General features: G+C 43.5%; 1 protein-coding gene across 1 annotated transcript; it reads right to left on the reverse strand.

Moving 5' to 3' along the window:
• Positions 1-6118: 6118 nt before the first annotated feature.
• On the reverse strand, positions 6119-22206 carry SAAL1 (serum amyloid A like 1). Its single transcript, XM_075928104.2, has 12 exons — positions 21715-22206; positions 19662-19775; positions 17485-17568; positions 15541-15620; positions 14146-14205; positions 13751-13866; positions 12788-12971; positions 12206-12288; positions 11912-12100; positions 10433-10629; positions 8927-9019; positions 6119-7966 (listed from the first exon to the last, which is right to left on the reverse strand). Exons 1-12 carry the CDS (start codon positions 21835-21837, stop codon positions 7874-7876), a joined length of 1416 nt encoding a protein of 471 aa, XP_075784219.1. The 5' UTR covers positions 21838-22206; the 3' UTR covers positions 6119-7873.
• Positions 22207-23551: the final 1345 nt, after the last annotated feature.

A 23551-nucleotide genomic window follows, 5' to 3' on the forward strand; every position in this document is an offset into this window, starting at 1 on the left:
AGCTACTCCTGGGAGGGGTGGCCCCTGTGAGCGCTCCTGCAGGGGCGGACCTGGACATGCGGGGCAGGCCGCACGGGGATGTGGGCAGGAGGGGGCATTCTAGGGGTGGCTGGAGGGGGCATTGCAGGAGGGGGCATTGCAGGGGCAGGAGGGGGCAGTGCTAGGGGAGGGATGGTGGGGGCATGGGGTAAGGCCATGCCATAGTGAATGGCATGGGCTATGTGGGCAGTGAGGGTGGCAATGGAGTCAGCCATGCACGTGCACTGGGCCTGGAAGGCGCCCCAGGCCTCCTGGCGCCACTGCAGCTCCCCGTCGACGTGCTGGCGAATCGAAGCCTCGATGCACTCGACGGCCTGCACATGCCGGCAAAGGAGCTGGTCCCAGTGGCGGAGCCTGTGCCTGTGTGGTTGGGCAGCTGGGGGTGCCGCTGCTGCCAGACTGGAGGGTCCCCGGCTTGTGCTTGGTCCTGCTGCAGGGAAGAGAAGAAAGGATGGGTCAGTCAGGTAGGCCGTCCACTGTCCCCACACCTCATGCCCTCCACCCCTGAGCCCAGGTGACCCCACGGAAGTGTGGCTTGGGCCCACTCGGTTCCCTCCCTGCCCCCCGTGTTGTATGTTTGCAAGGAGGACCGCCCCTGGAGTAGGGTCCTCCTCCATGTATTGTAACCACCGGTCTGTGTCCTGGCCCCGTGGAGGGTGGGAGGGTGCTTGTGTTGCGTTAACCTTTGGAACTCCCTGCTGGTAGAGGCTGTGAGGCTTTGGGCTAATCACTGGTGTTTGACAGGGAGCGAGATGGATCCACACACAGTGCCTGGGAGCACATCTGGCAGAGGTGGTCTGGGCTCTCAGATCTCCATTGTGTGGGATGTCTCCTGGACGGAACCAGGAGAGTTACTTGGGGTGGGGTCCCATCCCATCTCTAAGGGCGGCCCGAGTGCTTCCCCCCCTTCTCCCTCCCACTATCCCTCACACACGTAGCCCAGGGACATGTGTGGCTGCAGTGGGGACTTCCCTCGGGGAGCCAGCCAAGGCACCGGGAGCAGGCAAGGGGCTCGGTGAGGGCCACGGTCACAGGGCTGTGACACTGTGGTTTACCCAAGAGCAACTGGCTGTGCCTCACAGCCAGGCATGGGACGGTGTGCTGTTCTCTGTGCTGCACCCTTGCGGAGGTGCGGGCTCTGGGCTGAGTCCCTGGCTGGTTCCAGCCGGCATCCACCCTTCCCCCTGGTCCCGCTGAATGTGTGAGAGCAGCGCAGTCCCAGGCGTGCCCTGCAGCTGCCTGCCGCGGCCATGTGCTGCTCGGTCACCAGGCTGCACGTGGTTGCACGTGCTGCATGCTGCCTAATGCTACACAGTGTGCAGCTCATGTGGCCTGAGTGACATGCTCTCCCCCTTCCCCCTCCGGGTGCCTAGCTCCACCCCCCTCTCGCCCGCCGCCCCTGTGAGTGCAAAGTGCAAGACTCACTGGTGGATCCTTCTCCAGCCTCGGACAATGCGCGGGAGACGTCAGGGCTGCTGGAGGGGACCTGCTGGGTGGCAATGCTGGCCTCATTCTCTGATTCAGTGCTGTCTCCTTCCCCCGCCTCGGTGGTCCTGGTGATGGGGGAGGGGGACGCACGCTGCTGTCCACAGGCACGTCTGGGGCTTGCGTGGCTGGCTGGCCCAGGATGGCGTGGAGCTGGTCGTAATGGGGGCAGGTGTCTGCTCCTGCCCTGTGGCTCTCGCTGGCCCGCACATAGCCTAGGCGCAGCTCCTTGACTTTCGCCCAGACTTGTTCGAGGGTCTGGGCTGGATGGCCTTGCTGGGCGAGCACCTGGGCCATGTGGATGAAAATGTCCGCATTGCGACGCCGCGAGTGGGTCTTGTGGAGGGCCTCCTCCTCCTGCCAGAGGTCGAGCAGGCTGTTCAGCTCCTCCGAAGACCAGGATGGGGCCAGTCGTTTGCGGCCCCTGGGGGCCTCCTGCGCTGGGGGTGCAGGTGGCTGAGTACCCGGAGCTGCCATGCTGGCTGCGATGTAGCTGCTGGCACGGCAGGGGCACCATGGCAGACCTCAGGCAAGAGGTCTGAGGCATGCTCCTGCCACTTGTGCTCAGCAGCCTGCGTGTGCTTTAAGAGCTCGGGTTACCAGGAAGTCTGGGGCTCCTACCGGGTCTCCCAGCGTTCAAACCGCTTTTTTCCGTCTTAGCTAGCTGTCTACACTGGCCCTTTTGCACAAGTTTTTCACAAAAAGGACTTTTGCCTGAACAAGAGCGTCAAAGCTTTTCCGGAAAAAGCACTGATTTCGGACAGTAAATCGTCAGTGCTTTTGCGGAAAATCAAGCGGCCAGTGTAGACAGCTGGCAAGTTTTTGCACAAAAGTGGCCAGTCAAGACACAGCCAGTGAGTTTTATTTCGAAATAGCGCCATAACACGATTATGCAAATGAAGCACAGGATATTTAAATCCCAGCTTCATTTGCAATTTCGAATGTCTTCATTTGCATCCCTATTTCAAAATAGGGTGCAAGTGTAGACATACTATATATATAATTTTGTTTTTCTCTAAGGGTATCATGAGCTGTAGTGGGCAAAACCCATTTCTTCAGATGAGCTCGTGTGGAGCTTGAATGTAATGAGATGAAACAGATAAAGCAGAAATTCAGCCTGAATATCAGAGGAAAAAATATCTCCCAACATTAAGCTGTATGGGGTAATGTCCTCATAAGGACAAAGGTAAAAATCCTGGTAGTTGGGACATATACATGTATTCTTCTAAAGCACCTTCAAAGATTGGGACAGAGTACAAGCATGCATTGGCAGGGAACTAGATTAAATGTTGTAACAGTCCTATTCCAGTTCTAGTTTCAAAGGTTTTATGACAGGAGGTATAGAAATTGCAATTTTACATAAAAACATGGGCCACATTAATCTGTTGTAACTCCCTTGCAGATAAATCAACAAAATTACAACATAAATTAATCTAATTTGATGCTCTCAAATACAATTCCTAGCATGTATAGAACCAGCTTAAACTAAGCCTTTTCTCTTCATTTCTCAATCTCCCATCACTGTAATAACTTGGCACTGACAAAGATTCATGTCAAGTGCAGTTCCATTGGGACCAAAATTCTGTCATCTTCCTTCAGCACTTTCATATGTTTCTCTTTTAGAACTCTGTCCTAGTCAAAGAGATGTAGCTTTCTTTTAATGAAGGAAAGGTCAGATGCCACTAAAGGTAAACAATTCCATTTCAGAGTAAGTTACCTGCCTGCACGAACAGATATAGACATTCCAAATCACTATGGTGTCGATAGCTCTGGTTTGGCCATGAGCATGATAACAAAGCTGGAAATGAGAGCCAAAACTAAGACTAAAGATTATAATCTAAACAGCAGCATGATATAAAATCCAGGCTGTGAGAGATCCCTTGTGGTGATTATGAATACTGCACTTGCATAATATCTGCACATAAGCCACCAACTAATGTAGAAACATCACTTGCAGCATTTCTGAATGCTAAAAATATTATACACTTGCCAAGTGTGCAGGGAAAATGCACACTGCCAGACTTTTGTTCCACAAATTTTTTATCACAGTGCTGCAGAGATGTAATTCTACTGTCTTTACCATTACACCAGTTTTTTTTAAAAAATGCACCAAGTCCAGAGCTTCAGCAAACTTTCTCTCTGCTCTAAATATTATCAGGAAAGAGATTATCACCAAGAAACAGGTCATGACTGACGATATTTTAAAATCCCAACTTCTCCCTTTCACACTTTTCTTGAGAATTTAGCCCTAGCTAAAAAAGTGCAACTCAGCAGCCAGCAAACTAAGATCCCTCATATGTAGACTAGACACAGATGAACAGCCAAAGCAAAAATAACTTTCCTTATACTCTCCTGACAATACACCACCGTTAAGGCAATGAAGGGCTGATTCTGCGAGGTCATGGGGAGAGAGTTTAGTCTACATTTCCATTTAGGGAATATCAGAGAAATTTTCTGGCACAATACAGACTTGTATTATTTCCAATACAAGTCTCTGTATGGAATAATATTGCAGAATAAAGTAATTTTTAGGCCAGAATGCAAGCACAATAATTACTTTTGACACAAAATTACCTTTATTCCACAAGAGGTCCATACAGAGACTTGTACTGATATAATTATAAGAGAATAATAATTCCATTATAGCAATGCCATGAAATTTCCCCAAGTAGACAAGCCCTTTGTCAAACAAATTTAGTTCAATACAGGGTTAGCTCGATGCAATTCTTTGGCTTTTGTAATACAGGACGTAAAACTAGATGATCTACTGGACACTTCTAGCCTTAAAATCTATTAATTTAACTAGAATAGTGTTTCCTTGTATTGACTGAAATCCTGGAGCTGGACAAGGAACTTCAGCTAATCTCATACAGGCCATCACGGGTGGTAACAACTTTTTGTCACTATCAAATGAGTGTGAGCAAATTATGGTTGAAATCCTGGCCCCGCTGAGGTCAATGGGACTTTTACCATTGATTTCAATGAGGCTAGGATTTCACCCTAATGATTAAAAAGAAACAAGCAACTTAGCTCATGTCACTAGTTGACTCTACTCCACCAATAAACTATTCTGTTCTAATAATCATTCCTGCACAGGAAAAAGCCCGAGGAAAGTAAGAGCTGGAATCTTAAAGCTTGGCCTGAAGGTTGACATTCTAGCACTCTGTCCGAACAGTGGGAAAAAATTTCAGAAGGGAGAGCTGTTCGCTGAGGAGTCCCTATACCCACAACAATCTATCCTATGACCAGCCCAATTTCTTTTAAGTCTCGACTTTTAATTTTAAAATTTTGCAGATGAAACGTTTAACCATGGTTGGCTTAGTTGCAAAAAGGCAGAATGCATAGAGTGGGGCATTTTCCATTCTTACAACATGCCAAAAAGTACCCATTCTATATCTTTTTGAACCATTTTACAGGGATTTAAGATAGCCCCATTCATGTTTTTTATATGACACTTTCCTGAATTTAAAGTCACCCAGGTCTAAAAAGATCTCATTTGTTTTCCTCTGTTTAAAAACAAAACGTTAAAACCAGTCACTTTTTATCCATAGCATGCGACGTTCATGATATTTCTTGTGATACTAGATATTACCCAGCCTGTGGCAGAAAGAAAATCCCTGAAAGATCTGAATCCTCTCATCCTCACCCAGTCACTTAAAAGACACACAACCTACGCATAATAGTGATAGAGATGCAGCCGTGTTAGTCTGGTCTAGCTGAAACAAAAGACAGAACTATGTAGCACTTTAAAGACTAACAAGATAGTTTACTAGGTGATGAGCTTTCGTGAGCCAGACCCACTTCCTCAGATCAATATGTGGAAGAAAATCGGCACAACCATATATAACAAAGTGATACAATGAAAAAAAAAAGTGAAGCATGTGAAATTGACAAATCAAATTTAGAGTGGGGGTGGGGGGGGAAGGTTAGTGTCTGTGAGGTAATGACATAGGGGTGATAATAGGGGAAGCTATCTTTGTAATGGGTGAGATAATTAGAGTCTTTGTTTAGACCCATACATAATTTTGACACTTTTACTTCTTCAGATGACAGGAGTATTAGCTCTGAAGTGGGTTGTGCCCACAAAAGCTCATGATACCATCTTCATGTTTTTTTAGTCTTTAAGGTGCTAAACTATTTGTTGTTTAAGTTTTTCAAATTTCTATGACACTTACTTTAAGGAGAGTTTGTAAAGCACTTACACATCAGGAGATGCCAACAAGCAAAGATGGTGGAGGCTGAAAGAAACCTATGGTACCTTTCCAATAAAGGTACATCTATGGTATCCTCCTAGTTAAACTACTGTAGTGAAAAGGTCAAAGGCTACTTCCACTGAAAAAAATGCTAATATGTCGCATTAGATTCTATCTGTGCTTTTGTCTCGTCAGCTTTACTGACAACATAATAAGTTAAAATATTTTGAGAAATGGCATTAAAAATAAATTTCCGGCAAAGGAGGACAAGTTTCACAAGATATTTGCAATAGGAAACAGGTTTCCATTGTTTTTAGAAATTACCTTTATTCAAGACAGTAGCAAATACATTACAGTTCTTCAGAAGCTAAATTTGACACAGTAAAAAAAAAAACCCGAAATGTTTTTAAGAAATAACTTTATTACAAACCTGTAGTTTTAATAAAACACTCAAAATTGCCAAAGTAGTATGAAAACCCGGTAGGCATACACGGTTACCAACTGCTTCCAACAACATATAAAAATGCCAGGAAATCACTGCAATTTTTGTGGTGACTTCAATCAGCTTTTTCAGGCTTTAAGTCCTGTTGCCAACAACAGCAATGCTGTCAATAACCTGATGGGAAGATGGAATTAATACCACCTCTGAAAACTAGAAATTGGGATGAAAAGACTGAGCATGCGCACATATACTGTATCTTTAATAATTACCATATCTAGAAGTAATTCATGGCCAGGCCCGCTGACAGGGAGGAGCAAAGGGTGCAACTGCTCCGAGGCTCAGCGATTCAAAAAGACCTGGTGCTCCCCCACGCAGTATGCTTCAAGTGGCATTGAGGCTGCTTTGAGAGTTTAGTCTCAGCCCCGCCCCTTCTACCTGAGGCTCCACCCACTGCCCAGGGTTCCAGCAAGTTTGTCTGCTCCACCGTTCATGGCAAAGTAGAAGCCAAAAGAAATCTTTATAGCTGCAGAATGTATGTATGCTAATGAGTTGTTATCCATGAACTTACTTCATCCTCCTTTATATCTCAAATCAATTTTGTGTACTTGTTGCCAGTTCCAGTTCATAAAAATAGTATGAGCCAACATATTGTTGCAATATCCTTGATGTTCAAATGCAGTACAGAAGATGAGCTGCACCTAGCTAAAACACGTAAAATCGTACTGCCATTAAAAAATATGAAGAGTGAGAGATTTTGAGAAGAGTTTGAGACAACTGAAATTCAATGAGAGTTGGGATATCGGACTCCCTTAAGCTTCTTCGAAAATCCCAGCCTAAAAAGCCATTTCTAATTTCATTCAAAACAATTCAACGTAATAACATCCATCAATAAAGAACAAGAACTGTTTGATACACACTATTTTTCTGAACTGAAGCATAAAGATCATTTCTAAAAAGCAGGGTTTTGCTTATAGGCAAGAGATTAAATCCAGATCTACTCTATAACTCTGAGTCAGACGATGTGACAACATGCAGAAGTTGCAGAGTACCCTGAATGCAACCCATTTAAAATGGCTTTGGAGCCAGAATCCCTAGATTGCCCCATAAAGAAAGGAGCTTAGAAATTAGATGTACAGACATCGTAGCAGAATAGGCCGCAACATTTCTGCTAGAATATTTGCACGTCACTAACATCTTCCAAAACAAAGCAAGCCATTTTATCAGTGTGATTTAGCTGCTTTTCTGAGGTGACGGAAAAAATAATTGCTTTGCTTGAAGATATTTAAGATGTCTTATTGAAAATCCTCTTACCAACAGCAACTTAAGAGAGGTCAGTAGCATTTTAAAAGATTCAGTACATTTCACTGTTCCAACAGATGACAAGCACAAACTCATGGGTTATTAAAATACAAAAGTATATGTACTTCTGCTTTGTGTACTAAACAAGCAGCTAGAAATCAAAAGCCTCGGTTCACAAAAGCTGACAAGACCATAGGATGAAGAACTGACTCCAAGTGAGTTTATTTCCTTCCCCATTCCAGATCAGGTTAATCCAAGATTACCCAGGGATATCTGTGAAATTTCTCAAATACGATCTGGAGGTAAGGGAGTTAAACTTATTCTTCTGAGTTTAGTGATATGCTGATTTCTAAAATACTGTAAAGAAACAGTCCACATCCTCATTCCATAGGAAGAAAATATTTCATGTACTTTCTTATGCCTGGAGCCTCAGGCTTGGGAAGTGTTTTTCTAGACTGCCAGCAAGTATCTGATCAGCCTCACGCAGTGCTTCAAGGAAACTCTCCACCTATAAATAAAATAAAAAGCTGTCAAATGCACTGAGATGGAACAAGGAATTGCCTTACTGGACCAGACCAGTGGTCTGTATATTTCAGTATCCTGTCACCGACAGCACTATGTCAGAAGAAGGTACAAGAAACCCTGCACTAGGCAGTTATAAGATAATCTGCCCCCAAATGGACAAAATTAGAAGCTGGTTTAAAGCCTTAAGCACAGGGATGGGCAATAGTTTTTGATGGAGGGCCACTACAAGATTCTGGAAAGTGGTCAAGGGCCGCACTCTTCCATGATATTAATGGAGGAGGTGTGGAGACCGGGATGGAGGTTGAGTGCAGAAGGTAGCTTGGGGTGCAGTAGGGCATATGGGGTCTGGGAGGGAGTTTGGGTAAAAAAGCAGTTGTGACCTGGGGCACGAGACTGGGGTGCAGTGTCTCGGAGGGGGTATGGGTTCAAGAGAGGAGCAGAGGGTTATGGGTTATGTGGGGTAGTGGGGGTTGGGGAGATGCAGTGGGAGGAAGGGGGGCTGGGGTGCCAGAGACAGACTGTGACTGGGAGACTTACCTGGGTGACTCCCTACCAGTAGCCCAGCAACATTCTCAAGCAGACTCCCTTCCTGCCCTATCCCCACCCCAGCTTCAGGGGGCTGTGGATGTTGATAATAGTAGGCTGAGGGGAGAGGAAGGGTGCTTCGCAAGCAGCCTGTTCTTCCCCTGGGCTTTTGTACATTTCAAAAGTAGAGAGCATGGGGGCCAGTGGGGCACTGCTTGAGACCCCCGCTGACCCTGTGCTTCTCGCGGTGCTTCCTCCTTTGAAATGTAGCAAGAACTATTTTGATTAGTTGATTAATCAAAATTTAACATTCCTAATGTTGTATTAGACATTGCATCTAAACCCTTTCACTAAACCCGGCAATACACTGCCCTGCAAACCATTTTCACCCAGGCTAAAGATTTTGTCACATACTCACTGAAGTAAAATACAGGGGTAAAAGATTCTGAAAGGCACAGGAACATTTCTGTTCACTTAGATGTCCCTGGTTCAATCCCTCTAATATGTTTTCCTAAAAAACAAATGTAAAAAGTCAACACAACTAGTATTCCATGAACAGTTTCTGAATATGCAAACTCTCAGTCATATTTATAGTTTCATATACAAAAGCCCTTTTGTTTTCAGTTTAAACTGATTTAAAAAAAAACACCACACACACACACACCCACCCACCTACACCTTCCTGGGTTTTACAAAAAGTATTATTCATTTTGTTCTGATTTTGTAGCATTCAAATATATTAAAAAAAACCTTGTTTTATTAAGAAAAAAATACTTTGCATGAGATACATATTACGATAATACATTGTGTGTGTGTGCGCGCGCGCGTGCGTATATATTATTGTTGAAGTAAGGCTACATTAGTCTAGAAGATACACACAATAAAACAGGTATGCACATAAGCTCTGAAGTATGTGCACATCTGAATACCAACCATGTATACATTTCAAAATGTTAGCAGATAATAGTTTAAAGATTTGACATGCAAAAAATGGGGGGGGAAAACCCAAAAATCTATACCACAATACATTTCAGGACTTGAGGAAGTATTAAAAAAAACAGAAGAAAAGGATAAAGTTGAGTGCATACGCTGCGAATGATGTGGCACAATTAGCCTATAAATATTTACATTTAATAATAGTTGTCAATCTACAATTATAAACTCTTTATTCAAGTGAAAAATTAGTTTGGGGATTAGAGATATATTGTTTCCTTAAACTCAGAGGTGGCATTTTGAGTTCTGTTTTAATTGTGCAGCAAACCACACTAATGAATGGAATTCAAAGCATTAATCTACTGAATATTTTCTCCCCATTCTTCCATCCACCAAAATAAACTGCAATATTTACCCAGAGAAATTATTAATAGTTTATTGCGCTGATTTTCACTTATTTTTGTTGTGGTGGTAATTAATACTGATAAATTCCTGGGTATAATTGAATAAAAACAAGTGAAGGGCCCTACATATATGTGTCCTCATTAGGGACGTAAGAGTGTAGCTGTGTACACAAAACTGAATAGGAGTGTGGGAAAACAATCTCGTAGCTTAAATGCTCTCATAAAAAATATCTTCAGATTTTCTTAGCCAAGAACTGAGAAACTGCCACTTAAATAAAGACATACATGTATTCTTTCTCTGACGTAAATTATCTTCTTGATGTACATTGATAATTCCTTTTTGAATGTGAATTAATGAATTTATCTGACAAAATAGATTTAAGTCCTCAGAAATATATTGATCTGCATCTTGTGCCATATAAGTTACAGTTGTACCTCCAGTTACTTCTCTAATCAGAACCCTACACAACTCAATTTCTGGTACATAATTATATGTAGATTGAGCAAAGAAAAGGAAAAGAATCCCCCTGAATAATATTTCCTGTTTCCCTGCTCTGCATAAAATCCACCGAAAATTTCCTCTTTACCTTAGTCAATTCTTGAAGCAAATTGGAAAGCAATTCACAACAGATATCCTTCAAGATTTTCAAATGGAAGTCTTCCTCAACTGCTCCCGACTTCTCAGTCTCCTCTGGTTCAGATTTCTTTGAGTTATCAAAAGATCTCTTCCCACAATCCTCCATGTTTTGTAAGATTCGAATCAGGCTACCAATTAGAGGCGTATCTAATATACAAAAACAGAAAGCCACAGTTTTACAAACTGAAAGACAGATTTGGATTTTTTCCAGATACTGACAAGAAGATCCATTTTAAAACATGAAGATTTGAGAAGGATGTAAAAATGTACATTCTAATTGCTTCAAGATGATGTATTATCTGTAGATGTGACTGTCAATCTTTTCAAAAGTGTTAGGAGATGAGCACAGTTCAGGAGAACTGAATTGCTACATGCAATTGGTATCTCGTTCATTTTCATAACTGCACACCACTGCTTTCTTTAGGCTACACTGCGTCTTTAGAGGCATAGCCCTATAACATGGGAGAATTTCCCCAGGAATAGCTCATCCCAAGCACAATACCTCTCATTTTTCTGAAGATGCCTAAGGCAAACCAATCTCCCCTGTTTTACTGAAAGGGTATGTGCTTTCTTGTGCAGGTTCAACTCCTTGAACCCTCTCTCCCATTATTGTACATGTAGGCTGTAGGGATGTCAAATTCCATTTAATTCATTAAACCATTAAATATAGTGCTAACGTAAACTTTACACAATAATAAACCCAACTGCCAGCCAAGTGAGCAGTACAGGCCATCCTTGCTATAAGTCCAAGATAACAAAAAACTTGGATTTATAGCAAAACAACTTAAAGTGGGGAATTTTTTTCCTATGTCTGACTTCCATTTGCACAACTTAAGAGCGGGAAATGGGAAGACTTATAATGCATCAGTTCCTACAAGCGTCAACAACTTTAGTGCAGAATGGATGTATACCGGGGCGACTTATAGCAGGAACATAGCATACAGTTTTCTGCTTCTAAAGACATCAATTCTCATTCCATGTCACTCCTTTTCATCTTAAAGGCTGGCCTATGTTTTCATCCATTTTTGATGATATTCACAATGGTTGATGCAAATGATAAAAAATCATGAATTAAATGCAGAAGTCTCCCCTACCCCTTAAAATACTGCAACCCAGTGTTCTTCAATTATTATTTCTGCAGTTCAATTACTTACCACCATAACTGGTATAGAGGACACTCAGGTGAAAATACAGCTCCAAATACTCACAAAAGTTTAGAAAATTTAAAAATTTCTATTCTGTTTTACATAAGAATTTTGCAAGCCACTCCTTTTTTTTTTAAATGGGTCAGTCTGTTACCTTTAGGGTGTTCTGAATCTATAACATTTCTGTGTCCTCAACCAGTCTCTAGTAATCAATCAAATACCCACACCACTATTGCCATGATTCTAAAGTAATCAACTGTACAGAAAGTAAAAATGAGACTTGCTTTTTCTCATCTTGACATATTCTTGTTGTATCTGTGAAGCAAACATGGCAGACAGTACAGACAAGATAGATGCCAATACGCTCTTCTGCTCTTGAATAATGATTGGTGGATCATCTGGCTGGCACAGTTCATGGCAGACCAGATCATAAAGTAAAGTCCAAGTCTCTTTTCCTCCATCAGGAGACTGCACTTGAGAAAGAAAAAAAAAATCAATTCAAGGAGAGAAAAACATTTTTTTTTAACTTCAGTATCTATCATGATCTAACTTTCTCCATAATATACAAAATATCTTACCAATTGCCTGAATGCCCTCATCCACTGTGGTCAGGAGTTGCAAGACATGCATATAAACATCAAGCCCTTCTGGATTATCTGAGCTACAAAAACAAGACAGATGTATTCATTATTAATACAAAAATTACTTCATGAACACCAGAATCCAAGGATTATCCAACTGACCCATAAACAGCAAGAAACTTTAGAACAGGAGTCCTCAAACTGTGGGTCAGGACCCACTCAAGGGATCATGAGGTTACTGCATGGGAGGGGGGGGAGGACATGAGCTGCCAACTTCCACCCCATACCTGCTTTGCCTCCAGCATTTATAATGGTGTTAAATATATTTTAAAGTGTTTTTAATTTTTAAGGAGGTTTCACACCAGCAGCTGCTCAGTGAATGGGGTCATTAGTACAAAAATTTGAGAACCACTGCTTTAGAATAATGAATCGTTGTCTTCTATATGAAATCTCGGGAAGCAAATCCTATTACTTATAAAAGTAGCCCTACTGAAATCAAGAGTTTCAGGATTAGGCTGTAAGAACATAATCAACAGTCATCCTGTCCCCAACATTGAAGGAGAAATAAAGCACATGTACCGGACTTGTTTTGCTGCTTCAAGTACACAAGGTACAATCTTAAAATCTGGACGTTCTTCTGGAGAATCATCCGTAAACTGTCCCACTGATTGAGAAGAGCCATTTTTAATCCAATTTAACATTAGTTCTTCATCCAAATCAAAAAGCTTGTCCACTACCTCACCCACTTTAATCAGCAATTCAACTGTACAGACAAAAACAGAACACATTTTAATGAATGAAAAAGATCAGCATACAAAATTCTTACCCATGTTAACACACAAAAACAGAACTTAGAATAAGTACTTATGCTGAGTAGCACTTCACTTTCAGCATTCCCACTTAAATCAAACATATGAGAAATTCATCAGAAGAGCAAAGTATTATTATATCTTAAAATAAGGTCGGGCTGACATTTTTCTAAGCCCAAAAACTGAAATTTCAGGATTTTTGCACAAATATTATACTGTTTTTATTTTGCTGAAGATTAAAAATATATTTTTACAGATGTGTAATATTTTTAATGATAAAAAAGCAACAGAACAGCTGCCTATTACTTGCTTATTTTTCTCAAAAAGTGTTTTTCTTGTTAGGACTAAACTGAAAAGAGTATATTTCAATATCAAACCTTAAACAGAGATACACTACACTGAAATAACTGAAAACATGGGCTTGTTTTAAAACAATAAAAAGGCTATGTACATGTACTTCAATTAGGATCATGTGCTTTGCCTTACTGAAAGACATTTTATCTGGCACAGATGTAAATCTAGGGCTGATTTCATTCTTCTCTTTTTCTTTAGAACTAGGACACATCTATAAAACCTGCGAGAGTGGACACAGTTAATTCTGTATTCATAAAATTTACTATTTTTAATGTATTCTACACATTCCAAACAAAACCATTTGTCTTTACAATTCAAATATATTTCAGCAGTGTGTTTTATGAATCAACATCAATACTCAAATTACTTGGCAACTTACCATTTGTAGAGCTTGACATAATAAAACACACACAGTCGTACACAGATGGGTTTTCTTTGATTCTTTCAACCCAGATATTGGCCACCTCTGCTTGAGAGAGGCAAGTTAACAACAACCTAGATAATAATTGCAATTTTAGCTTTACAGGTAATTAAAAGACAGTGGGTCAGATCCTAGTTACAGTAGCGCTCCGGTGGATTTACACTAATGTTACAGGTACTATGAAGGGAGAAACAAATCAAGCCCATGAGTGATGAAATCCAAGTGCACTGGAGAATTTAACAAGGGAAAGAAATCAAAATAGTCAGCTCACCCTCAAGGACTTTATTTACAGACATTGGAACGTATTAAAACTATCAAATATCAGTAATTCAGTTCTTAACAAGATGCCCTACCTGCTTGTTTCCAGCAGAATAGGAGAGTCTGAATCACATAAATGTTGCAACAACATCTGTCTGTAAATAAAAGTTACAATATGAAGTTTAACTAAATTGTCCTTAAAGAAAAATATTTTAGAACAGGTTTAGTTTCACATCAATTTTTCATGCCAGCAGTTTAACACAACATAAAAGTAAAAACCTCCTCAATTTGTGCAGAGATGTTTGATTTTTTTTTTAAAGAATTGGAGACAAAAATGCATGCCTGGGCATCTATCAATATATATTCAAGTGCTTATGATGAGTGACAGGAGGGGACTCATCAATAACTGACAATTCCTCACTTTTTCATAGCTTTTATTTAAACACTGAAATTTCTCGAAGTGACATTATTCTCCGTTCAGTAACTAGTCAGCTGAAATGCCTGAACTAAGGTGGGGCACAAGATGAGAAACTCTGTTCCTCTTCTTAACATAACCAATGTGAGATACAGAACAGTGGATTAATTAAGCTCCACTACACTTCTCAAAATAGACAAGCCCAATAAATGACGCTCCCTCCCTTTTTTGTTAAAAAAAGAAACACTACTATAGGAACAAAAATATTTATGATAAAATAAAATGTTTAATACTTAAACCAGGGATGTAAGCCACTAGTCAACTATCCAATAAGCATAAGTAGGAGACGGTGCAGGGAGGCGTCAGTTTAAAAGCTGGTTCCCCCCCAACACCATATCTGGGGGAGCAGGGGAGGTAGAGGCACAATAGGTAGAGGCGCAAGCAGGAACTGAAAGTCTTCGCTAGTACCACTTTCTGCTGCGATTCTGCTTTTGAAATGTAAAAGAACCCCGCCAGGGCTCTTGTACATTTCAAAGGCTGAGGGACCGCAGGGCTCTAGAACATTTCAAAGGCTCAGACGTGGCAGAGAGCACAGGGACAGTCCCCGACTAGCTCCACACTCCCTGAGGGGCTTCCATTTTTGAAATGTAGCAAGAGCTCGGCATGGCTCTTCATAAAATCCTAGAGCTGGAAAAGACCTCAGGAGGTCATCAAGTCTGGCCTTCTGCCCAAGGCAGGACCAATCCTAATTCTCTTGCTACACATCAAAGGTGGAGACGCCCTTATAGACTAATCAGTCTATAGATGGAAAATCCCATCAACTATTTCATTAGTTAATCTAAATGTAACATCCCTAATTTAAAACCTAACCTATTTGATCCAAAATCTAAGACTAAAAAGGGTCTTATTGTTTAATCCATATTTTGTAATTATCAGGGCTCAACAAATAATGTAATCTACTCATCCATGGCGAGTAGATTACAACCCAGAAGAGCCGGCGCAGAGCACAAAATCGCGTGGCTGGCGAGCCCTGGTAATTATACACATGCGATGGAAAGAAAAAGCACAAACTTACCCAAGATTCTCATCTTTACTAATAGACATGCATATGTCTTGGAAACAGGCCATATTACCCAATATTCCTACACAGATTTCCTGCAAAATCAAAATAGAGTAGGATTAGAGGACGCATTATTGGTGACAATTTTCTCTCCATGATCTCAGTGTACAATCTAACTGTGGAGGAACTGGTTCGCACTTTTATTCTACATGAGTAAGTATAAAAATTAACTTTCCACATAGATGGAATGTTCTTAGAGATGTCATGTAGGAATGACTTGGCTAATTACACAAGATGGGTAAAAGATGGCAAGTATTCCTCAGGCTTATCATAGTAAGGTTTTTTTTTAAAAACGAACATACATTTTAACAAGCTTCCCTGGTTTTGTTAGTTAAGACAGACAAATACATACTGCATATACTTGAATATAAACCCATTCGTTTATAAACCGACCCCCCCCAAATTTACAAAGAAAAAATGGTAAAAAGTCACTGACTCATTTAGAAGCCAACTCCAGAGTACAGACCTTCCAATTTTAGCTTGTCAGGGTCTGCATTGGCTGAGGGACGTGCAGGCTGCAGTCATGAAGCCTCTCAGCTCCCACTGGCTGCTGTTCCCAGCCAATGGGAGCTGAGAGGCTCTGTGCTGAGCCACAGGATGCAATGCAGGCTGAAGGACTTGCTGACTGCCAGCACAGAGCGCCTCAGCTCCCATTGGCTGTAAACAGCAAACAGCAGCCAATGGGACCTGAGCTCAACTCATCTGAGAGGCTCCAGGCTGGCAGCCAGCAAGTCCTTCAGCCCACGATGCTTCCCAAGATGTGGAAGAAACCCGTTCATAAATCGACCCCCACTCTTCACAGTGGGATTTTTTTCTCCCAAAAATAAGTCATCTTATGAACAAGCATATATGGTATGTTGTGCAAATCTATTTGGAGCTTAGCTGAATTCCACACCTTAAAAATAGTATAAGTGTGCAAAGAACTCAGCACACAAATGGAATCCCGTGACACATTCCCCTCCTGACAAAAGAAAGGATCTTCATTAAGCACGCAAAAAACCTCAATTTCTGACTGTAGTATTTTTTTAAAAACAAAATGCAATAGATACCACCAAAAGACTATATTCACTCCTGGACTATGACCAAAAGTATGTACTGCTCCACACAGAGATCAAGGGCTCCAAAGTATCTTGTGAATAACCAGTTCGAATAACAAATGTCACCAGAAACCTGGAAATCTCAAATCTCCAGAAATGTAAAGCTTGGATTCTAGCCCTGGCAGATCAAAAGGTTGAGAGAGAGTCATTTTTTACTCTAGTCTTTTAAAAATACCTTTAAATTACACCTCAGTTTTAGTAGTTACTTTGTCAATTTACTAAGGAGAGAAGCCAATCTCATGGCAGTATGTGTTAATTTACTAAGGAGAGAAGCCAATCTCATGGCAGTATATGATCAAAGAATTTTGAATCCAGCTTAAAGAATGAGATTTTCAAAAGTATTAGTATTAGTTTTAACTCTTCAGTGGGAGTGAAGACAACACTGAGCACTTTTGGAATTCCTAATCGTAATTACTATCTGTAGTTGAATTATGTGGTAACAGACTACTAAAATCACATGGAATCTGAAAAGCGGTGGCAGGGACAAGAATGATAGAATTTTGTATTGATATCTGATAATCCATTAAGACCAATAGCACTTTGAAAGACCAGAACAAATACCTACATTCAATATCTGTAACATTTTCTAAGCACTGATCATAGACCAATAAGCAGAAAGAAAACTGAAAGTACCGGATGTAGTATATTTTATAAGCTACCCTCCTCTATCTTACCATTCAAATCGGATACAAATAAAAAACAAAGGAAGGAGAAAGGGAAAAGAGGAGGATATTTTGCAATTGTATACTCAGGACGGTTACTACTATTAAACAGACAGCACTTTACATTAACCTATACTTACAATAAGTCGAGGACACTTAGATTTGGCAAACACTCCCATAAATATATCAGGGGCATTAAATTCTTGGAGAAATAATGCAACATCCTGTGGAGAAAATGTGTTAATTAGGCATCTATTTCCTTTTTAAAATATAATTTCCACATATAAATCAAATGTTTCTCTTGTGGAATCAGGCTAGGTCAAACATTTGTCAAATTCTCTAGGACATATGAGTTATCTACTAACCCTTGCAGACTTGTCAATTACAATCATTGACAAAAGAAAAAGAGACACACATGATTGTATATACCTTTGAGCTTGACCTTTTCTCTCAACTTCCAGTTGTTATAGCTTTGCCTTCCTCATGCTGATATTCAAAGCAAATTTCCTGATTTCCGAGTTTACCTGACAATGCTATGAAATCAATATCCTCTCCCAGAATTTAATCCTCCCACATGAAATGAGTCATCTTATCTCTCAGTGCTAATCCATATTGCTTCCAGTACCAAGTTGACCAAATCAACTGAAGTACCCATACTTGTCTCATGCCTACGGTTATCCTGAATTTTTCCATCAACTTCTGCTAAATGCTATCAAAAGACTGTTTTAAGTCTCTAAAGTTGTTATAACAAATTTGGTTGTGTTCCGTTTCTCTGATATCTGTCTCATCACAAATAGCTGACTTAATATTCCATTCCTGGTTTAAATCTGGCCTGCTTTATGTACCATTTCATTCTCCTCTCCAAGGCCCTGATAAGTGCTTTTCTGTACACACTCAGTAAACTGATTCCTTTATAGTTTTTACACTCATTCTTCTCTCTGTCAAATAGTTGTACATTGCTTTTAACATCTGTTCCTCATCTACTTTTAACTGCTCTGAAGATGTTTTACCACTTTCCAGCACTTTTTCATTTTTCAGACTTTTTAGTGAAATCTTTGCTTCTCAGAAATCTTGCTTCCATTCTCCTTCATCTGTACAGAAAAACTTTTCAAGGACCATTTTATATACTATAGTCTGAGCTCTGTACTGCTCTTCAAAATAGTCTCTTCCTCCTTTATGCTTTGTTTTCATCCTCAATTGTTTGTTCCGCTTGTCTTTCACTATTGATATCTTCAACTCATATGTCCTGTACAGTTCTCTTATCTTTCAATACTACTTGTTTCTCATTTTTTACTATTGCTCTTTTTTTAAACCCAATGTTCTATGTCATTTCAATGTTTACTACTTTTATTTTTTTTTACGAGAAATGTGACGTTTTTCTGCAGTTTGTGTTTTCTTCAAACATTGCTCCTTAATTTGTCAGAGATTTTAGTTCCTAGCATGTTTTCAGTTCTTAACCCCAATGCCAACACTAATATATGAATTGATCCAATATCTGCCACAAGTGATCTGCATGACAACACAACTGATTCCCACCTGTACTTCACAAGTACAAAGCCTACTGTATTCTTCCTTTGCCCATCAAATGTTAACCAATTCCATTCCTTCATCAGCTTTCTTTGTTGGAAAAGTATGTTAATTCTCACCCAGTTGTTACAGAGGCAGAAATTTAGTAGCCTCTCTCCCTCTTTTGCTTTCTTCACTGAGTTTGAATCTGCCTATTGCTCCAGTCCAGAAATCCAGTTCAATCCCACTTTCACATGAAAGATTCCCAACATTATAACATATCTTGTCTTCAAACTTCTTGCATTGCTTTCTGTACATCATAATAAAATCCATTGGTTTCTTTCTTGCACACACAGGTCAGTGCATATACTTGTACTATTTTGACTGCAGCAAATACTGAATTTTAGCACTCATGCAACTTCAACCCCTTCTCTTCCTGGGACCCATCTGCCTGTGTCCAACTGATGGTCTTCCCTCAGAGTGTTTGCTTTAGAGTGCCTGAAAAAAAGCTTGCTATTCACAGCCTGATACCTGAAAAAGCCTCGTGACAGGTAGATGGGGTTGAAACATCTTTTTTGTCAACTTTTCAGGCACACTCAGTTTAGGGGACCCTCACCAGATAAATGCCAGCTAAAATAAAGGAGCAAAACCGTTCAAGTTGGGAAAATAGCAGAGAATGTTTGTTTCTAGGTCTTCTACTAACTAATGCTATCTATACTCTTCTTTGAGGAAATTAAATTTCCACTGCAGGGAAATTTCTCAGTTTTAAAATTGTATTCTGCACATTGTTAAAGGCTGCTCACCAACATACCTCGTCCATTGACATGTCCCACATTTTACAAACGTCATTCTCCATTTCTTCATCTAGTTCTGTCTTCACTTCTTCACTGTTCAAGTTGGAGTCATTCTTTTCAGGGCTAATGACCTATCAAATGAAGTAAAAGAAATGGTGCAATAATAAGAGACAGTGAAGAAATAATTAATTTTTCAAGACAATCTATTGTTTTAGTTATCCAAAGGTAGATGTCACCTGCAACCTACTCTATTTAGATCTTCCAAAACTGTACTGCTCATTTTTAAGCATTTTCTAAATGAATCTTCTTAGGCAGAAAATACTTTCCTTGAATGATATGCAGGCTGCACCACAATTTCCCCATCTAAAAACCAGGGACAAAAACACTTACTGTACCTATCTGAGAGATTGCCAAGAAGTTTAATTAACATTTGTTAGAGGATGTGAGAGCCTCTCTTGAAAAGTTCCTAGTATTGCTTCCTTTTCAGAGATATTACACAATTGTGTGTACTGACCTAGCCATATTAAAGTTATTTCATCATAGAATGATATTAGACATGTCTGGTGAGCTACAAAGGACTAAAGCTGTAGTGAGAACAAATCAGTCACAGAGTTTCAGGTCAGAAGAGACAGACAGATCATCTAGTCTGACCTCCCATGTCTCATAGTACACCCGCGTCACCCAACACCTGGACAGTAACCCCCAACAACCAAAATGAGACAAAAATTGTACAGTCCACAAGAGACTGGACTATTATGTGAAACAGAGAATAGGAAACACTGAGGTGCATCAGTGCCTGAGATATACACCCCTTTTCCCTGCCTCCCCCTCCTCCCCTACCATGGGAGGGATATAATCCATTATGTGAGATTATGCACTATAATCCAGGCAAGTAACCCACACGCTGCTGAGGAAGGCAAAAATCTCCCAAAGCCATTGCCAATTTAAACCGGGGGGGGGGGGGGATACTCCTACCTGACCCCACATACAGCAATTGATTAGATCCTGTGTCTATGTTTATACTGCAAGCGTCTTGCAGAAAAGCAAATGTAAATGGAGCACTCATTTGCATTTCCTCTTCCTTTCCCTTTTGCGCAAAAAAAGCGCTGTGGAGATGGCTCCTTTTTGCATAAAAACCCCCTTTTGCGCAAGAGCTGTTCTTCCTCATTTTTTTGAGCACTCCATTTGCATTTGCTCTTACATAAGAGGCTTGCAGTATAGACATAGCCTGAGCGTGTGAGCAGGAACCCGCCAGTCAAGCACCTGAGAGAGAGAATGTTTGGTGCAGTGCTTTTTTGTGATGATACTGCCCAGGATGCAGTATGGGCACCTCCAGACACCATATTGGCACCTCCAGTCAGAGCTCAACAACTTTTCCTCTGGAGTACCGGCACTTTTTTTTTTTTTTTTGGTAACAAGAAAGCACTGGTTTGATGCCACCTAAGAGTCCTGGCTTCTCCTATATGCACATTTCTATCTCTAGCCCCAGCTATCCCTTCAGAGGAAGGCAATTAAAAAAGAAAATCGCTCCCAGAATACACCCCCCCCCCCCCATCACAATCAACCCTGTCAGACACTGACACCCAGACATTTACCCAGCATTCTCCTAACACTGAGTTGGTGCCCAAACCTCACAACTCCTAGGGAGGCTGTTCCTACCCCTCTGATGACTAGAAACATTCTTCTCCTTTCCAGCCTGCATTTGATCATGGACTGTTTACACCTGCTTATTCTAGCACCAACATTGTCCTTTAGTTTAAATGGCTCTTCAGCCTCCCTTATAACAGGGAACAGGTAAAATCCTGGCCACGCACGGAGGTCATTTTCTCTCCATGTTACCACACCCACTGCCCACCCCGCAGGCCCTGTGCTTCCCACAGCAGGAGCTCAGTACCTAAGAGAGTCCCCAGGCCGATGGGTGGGACTTATCCCCAGCAGGGACAGTAACTGACAAATTCTTACAGGTACCGTCCTATGGCAACCCGGCTCCCTGCCGGCTCTTCAATCGCTCCCTGCTGCCCTTTGCCGCAGCTCTCGCCGGGCGCAGCCCCCCCCCCGCGTGTCACGCACCTGGATGAGCTTAGTGAGGACGCTGAACAGCCAGTGCTTGCTGTAGACGGTGCCCCCGATGCAATCCCCCGCGCCCGCCTCCTCCTCCGCGTCGCTGGAAGGGGGCGAAGGGTTCCGGTCCATGGCGCAGACACCGCGCTGGGCCGGGGCTGCCCCGCAATCCGGCTTGTGTCCACACCACGATGGGCACGGAGTGAGCCCAGGCAAGCGCTGCCAGCCGCCCCCCGCCCGCCTCGACTCGCCCCCCCTCCCGGGCACCGGCTCCCCCGCCCAGCCGCCGCCGCTCGGGCAGGGCAGGGACAGGGGCACGGTGCGGAGGGATACAAGGAGCCGGACCCGGCCCGCTCCCGCCACCCCTCCGGGAACAACGCAGGCCCCGCGAACGGCCGCCTCCCGCCCACGGGGTTCACCTAGCACCGGCTCCCCGCCGCCCCGGCAACAACAACCCTGCCCGGCAGCCCGCCAGAGAGAGACCGGCAGCGCGCGCCTCCGCCGCCCCACAGCGCCCCGTACAGCCTCTAGCGTTCCTTGCAGGCCCCCAACACACTGCGCCTCCGCTGCCCCACAGCGCCCCCTACAGCCTCTAGCGTTCCTTGCAGGCCCCCGACACACTGCGCCTCCGCCGCCCCACAGCGCCCCCTACAGCCTCTAGCGTTCCTTGCAGGCCCCCGACACACTGCGCCTCCGCCGCCCCACAGCGCCCCGTACAGCCTCTAGCGTTCCTTGCAGGCCCCCGACACACTGCGCCTCCGCCGCCCCACAGCGCCCCCTACAGCCTCTAGCGTTCCTTGCAGGCCCCCGACACACTGCGCCTCCGCCGCCCCACAGCGCCCCCTACAGCCTCTAGCGTTCCTTGCAGGCCTCCGACACACTGCGCCTCCGCCGCCCCACAGCGCCCCCTACAGCCTCTAGCGTTCCTTGCAGGCTCCCGACACACTGCGCCTCCGCTGCCCCACAGCGCCCCCTACAGCCTCTAGCGTTCCTTGCAGGCTCCCGACACACTGCGCCTCCGCCGCCCCACAGCGCCCCCTACAGCCTCTAGCGTTCCTTGCAGCCCTCCCCTCCCCCCGACACACTGCGCCTCCGCCGCCCCACAGCGCCCCCTACAGCCTCTAGCGTTCCTTGCAGCCCTCCCCTCCCCCCGACACACTGCGCCTCCGCCGCCCCACAGCGCCCCCTACAGCCTCTAGCGTTCCTTGCAGGCCCTCGACACACTGCGCCTCCGCCGCCCCACAGCGCCCCCTACAGCCTCTAGCGTTCCTTGCAGGCCCTCGACACACTGCGCCTCCGCCGCCCCACAGCGCCCCCTACAGCCTCTAGCGTTCCTTGCAGGCCCCCGACACACTGCGCCTCCGCCGCCCCACAGCGCCCCCTACAGCCTCTAGCGTTCCTTGCAGGCCCTCGACACACTGCGCCTCCGCCGCCCCACAGCGCCCCCTACAGCCTCTAGCGTTCCTTGCAGGCCCTCGACACACTGCGCCTCCGCCGCCCCACAGCGCCCCGTACAGCCTCTAGCGTTCCTTGCAGGCCCCTGACACACTGCGCCTCCGCCGCCCCACAGCGCCCCCTACAGCCTCTAGCGTTCCTTGCAGGCCCTCGACACACTGCGCCTCCGCCGCCCCACAGTGCCCCCTACAGCCTCTAGCGTTCCTTGCAGGCCCCCGACACACTGCGCCTCCGCCGCCCCACAGCGCCCCCTACAGCCTCTAGCGTTCCTTGCAGCCCTCCCCTACCCCGACACACTGCGCCTCCGCCGCTCCACAGCGCCCCCTACAGCCTATGGCGTTCCTTGCAGGCCCCCTCCTCCCACACACACACACACACACAGGCACACAGC

The sequence above is a fragment of the Pelodiscus sinensis genome, chromosome 5 (genome assembly GCF_052426305.1).
Source record: "Pelodiscus sinensis isolate ZL-2025 chromosome 5, ASM5242630v1, whole genome shotgun sequence".
NCBI lineage: Eukaryota > Metazoa > Chordata > Testudines > Trionychidae > Pelodiscus > Pelodiscus sinensis.

Bases quoted from the DNA above. Each gene is read 5' to 3' on its own strand.
- SAAL1 (XM_075928104.2), bottom strand. From the start codon at position 21,837: ATGGACCGGAACCCTTCGCCCCCTTCCAGCGACGCGGAGGAGGAGGCG. The intron at 19,776-21,714 runs GTGCGTGACACG...TTCATTTGATAG, and splicing joins TCCTCACTAAGCTCATCCAG to GTCATTAGCCCTGAAAAGAA. The intron at 17,569-19,661 runs GTATGTTGGTGA...TTTTCTCCACAG, and splicing joins GGGACATGTCAATGGACGAG to GATGTTGCATTATTTCTCCA.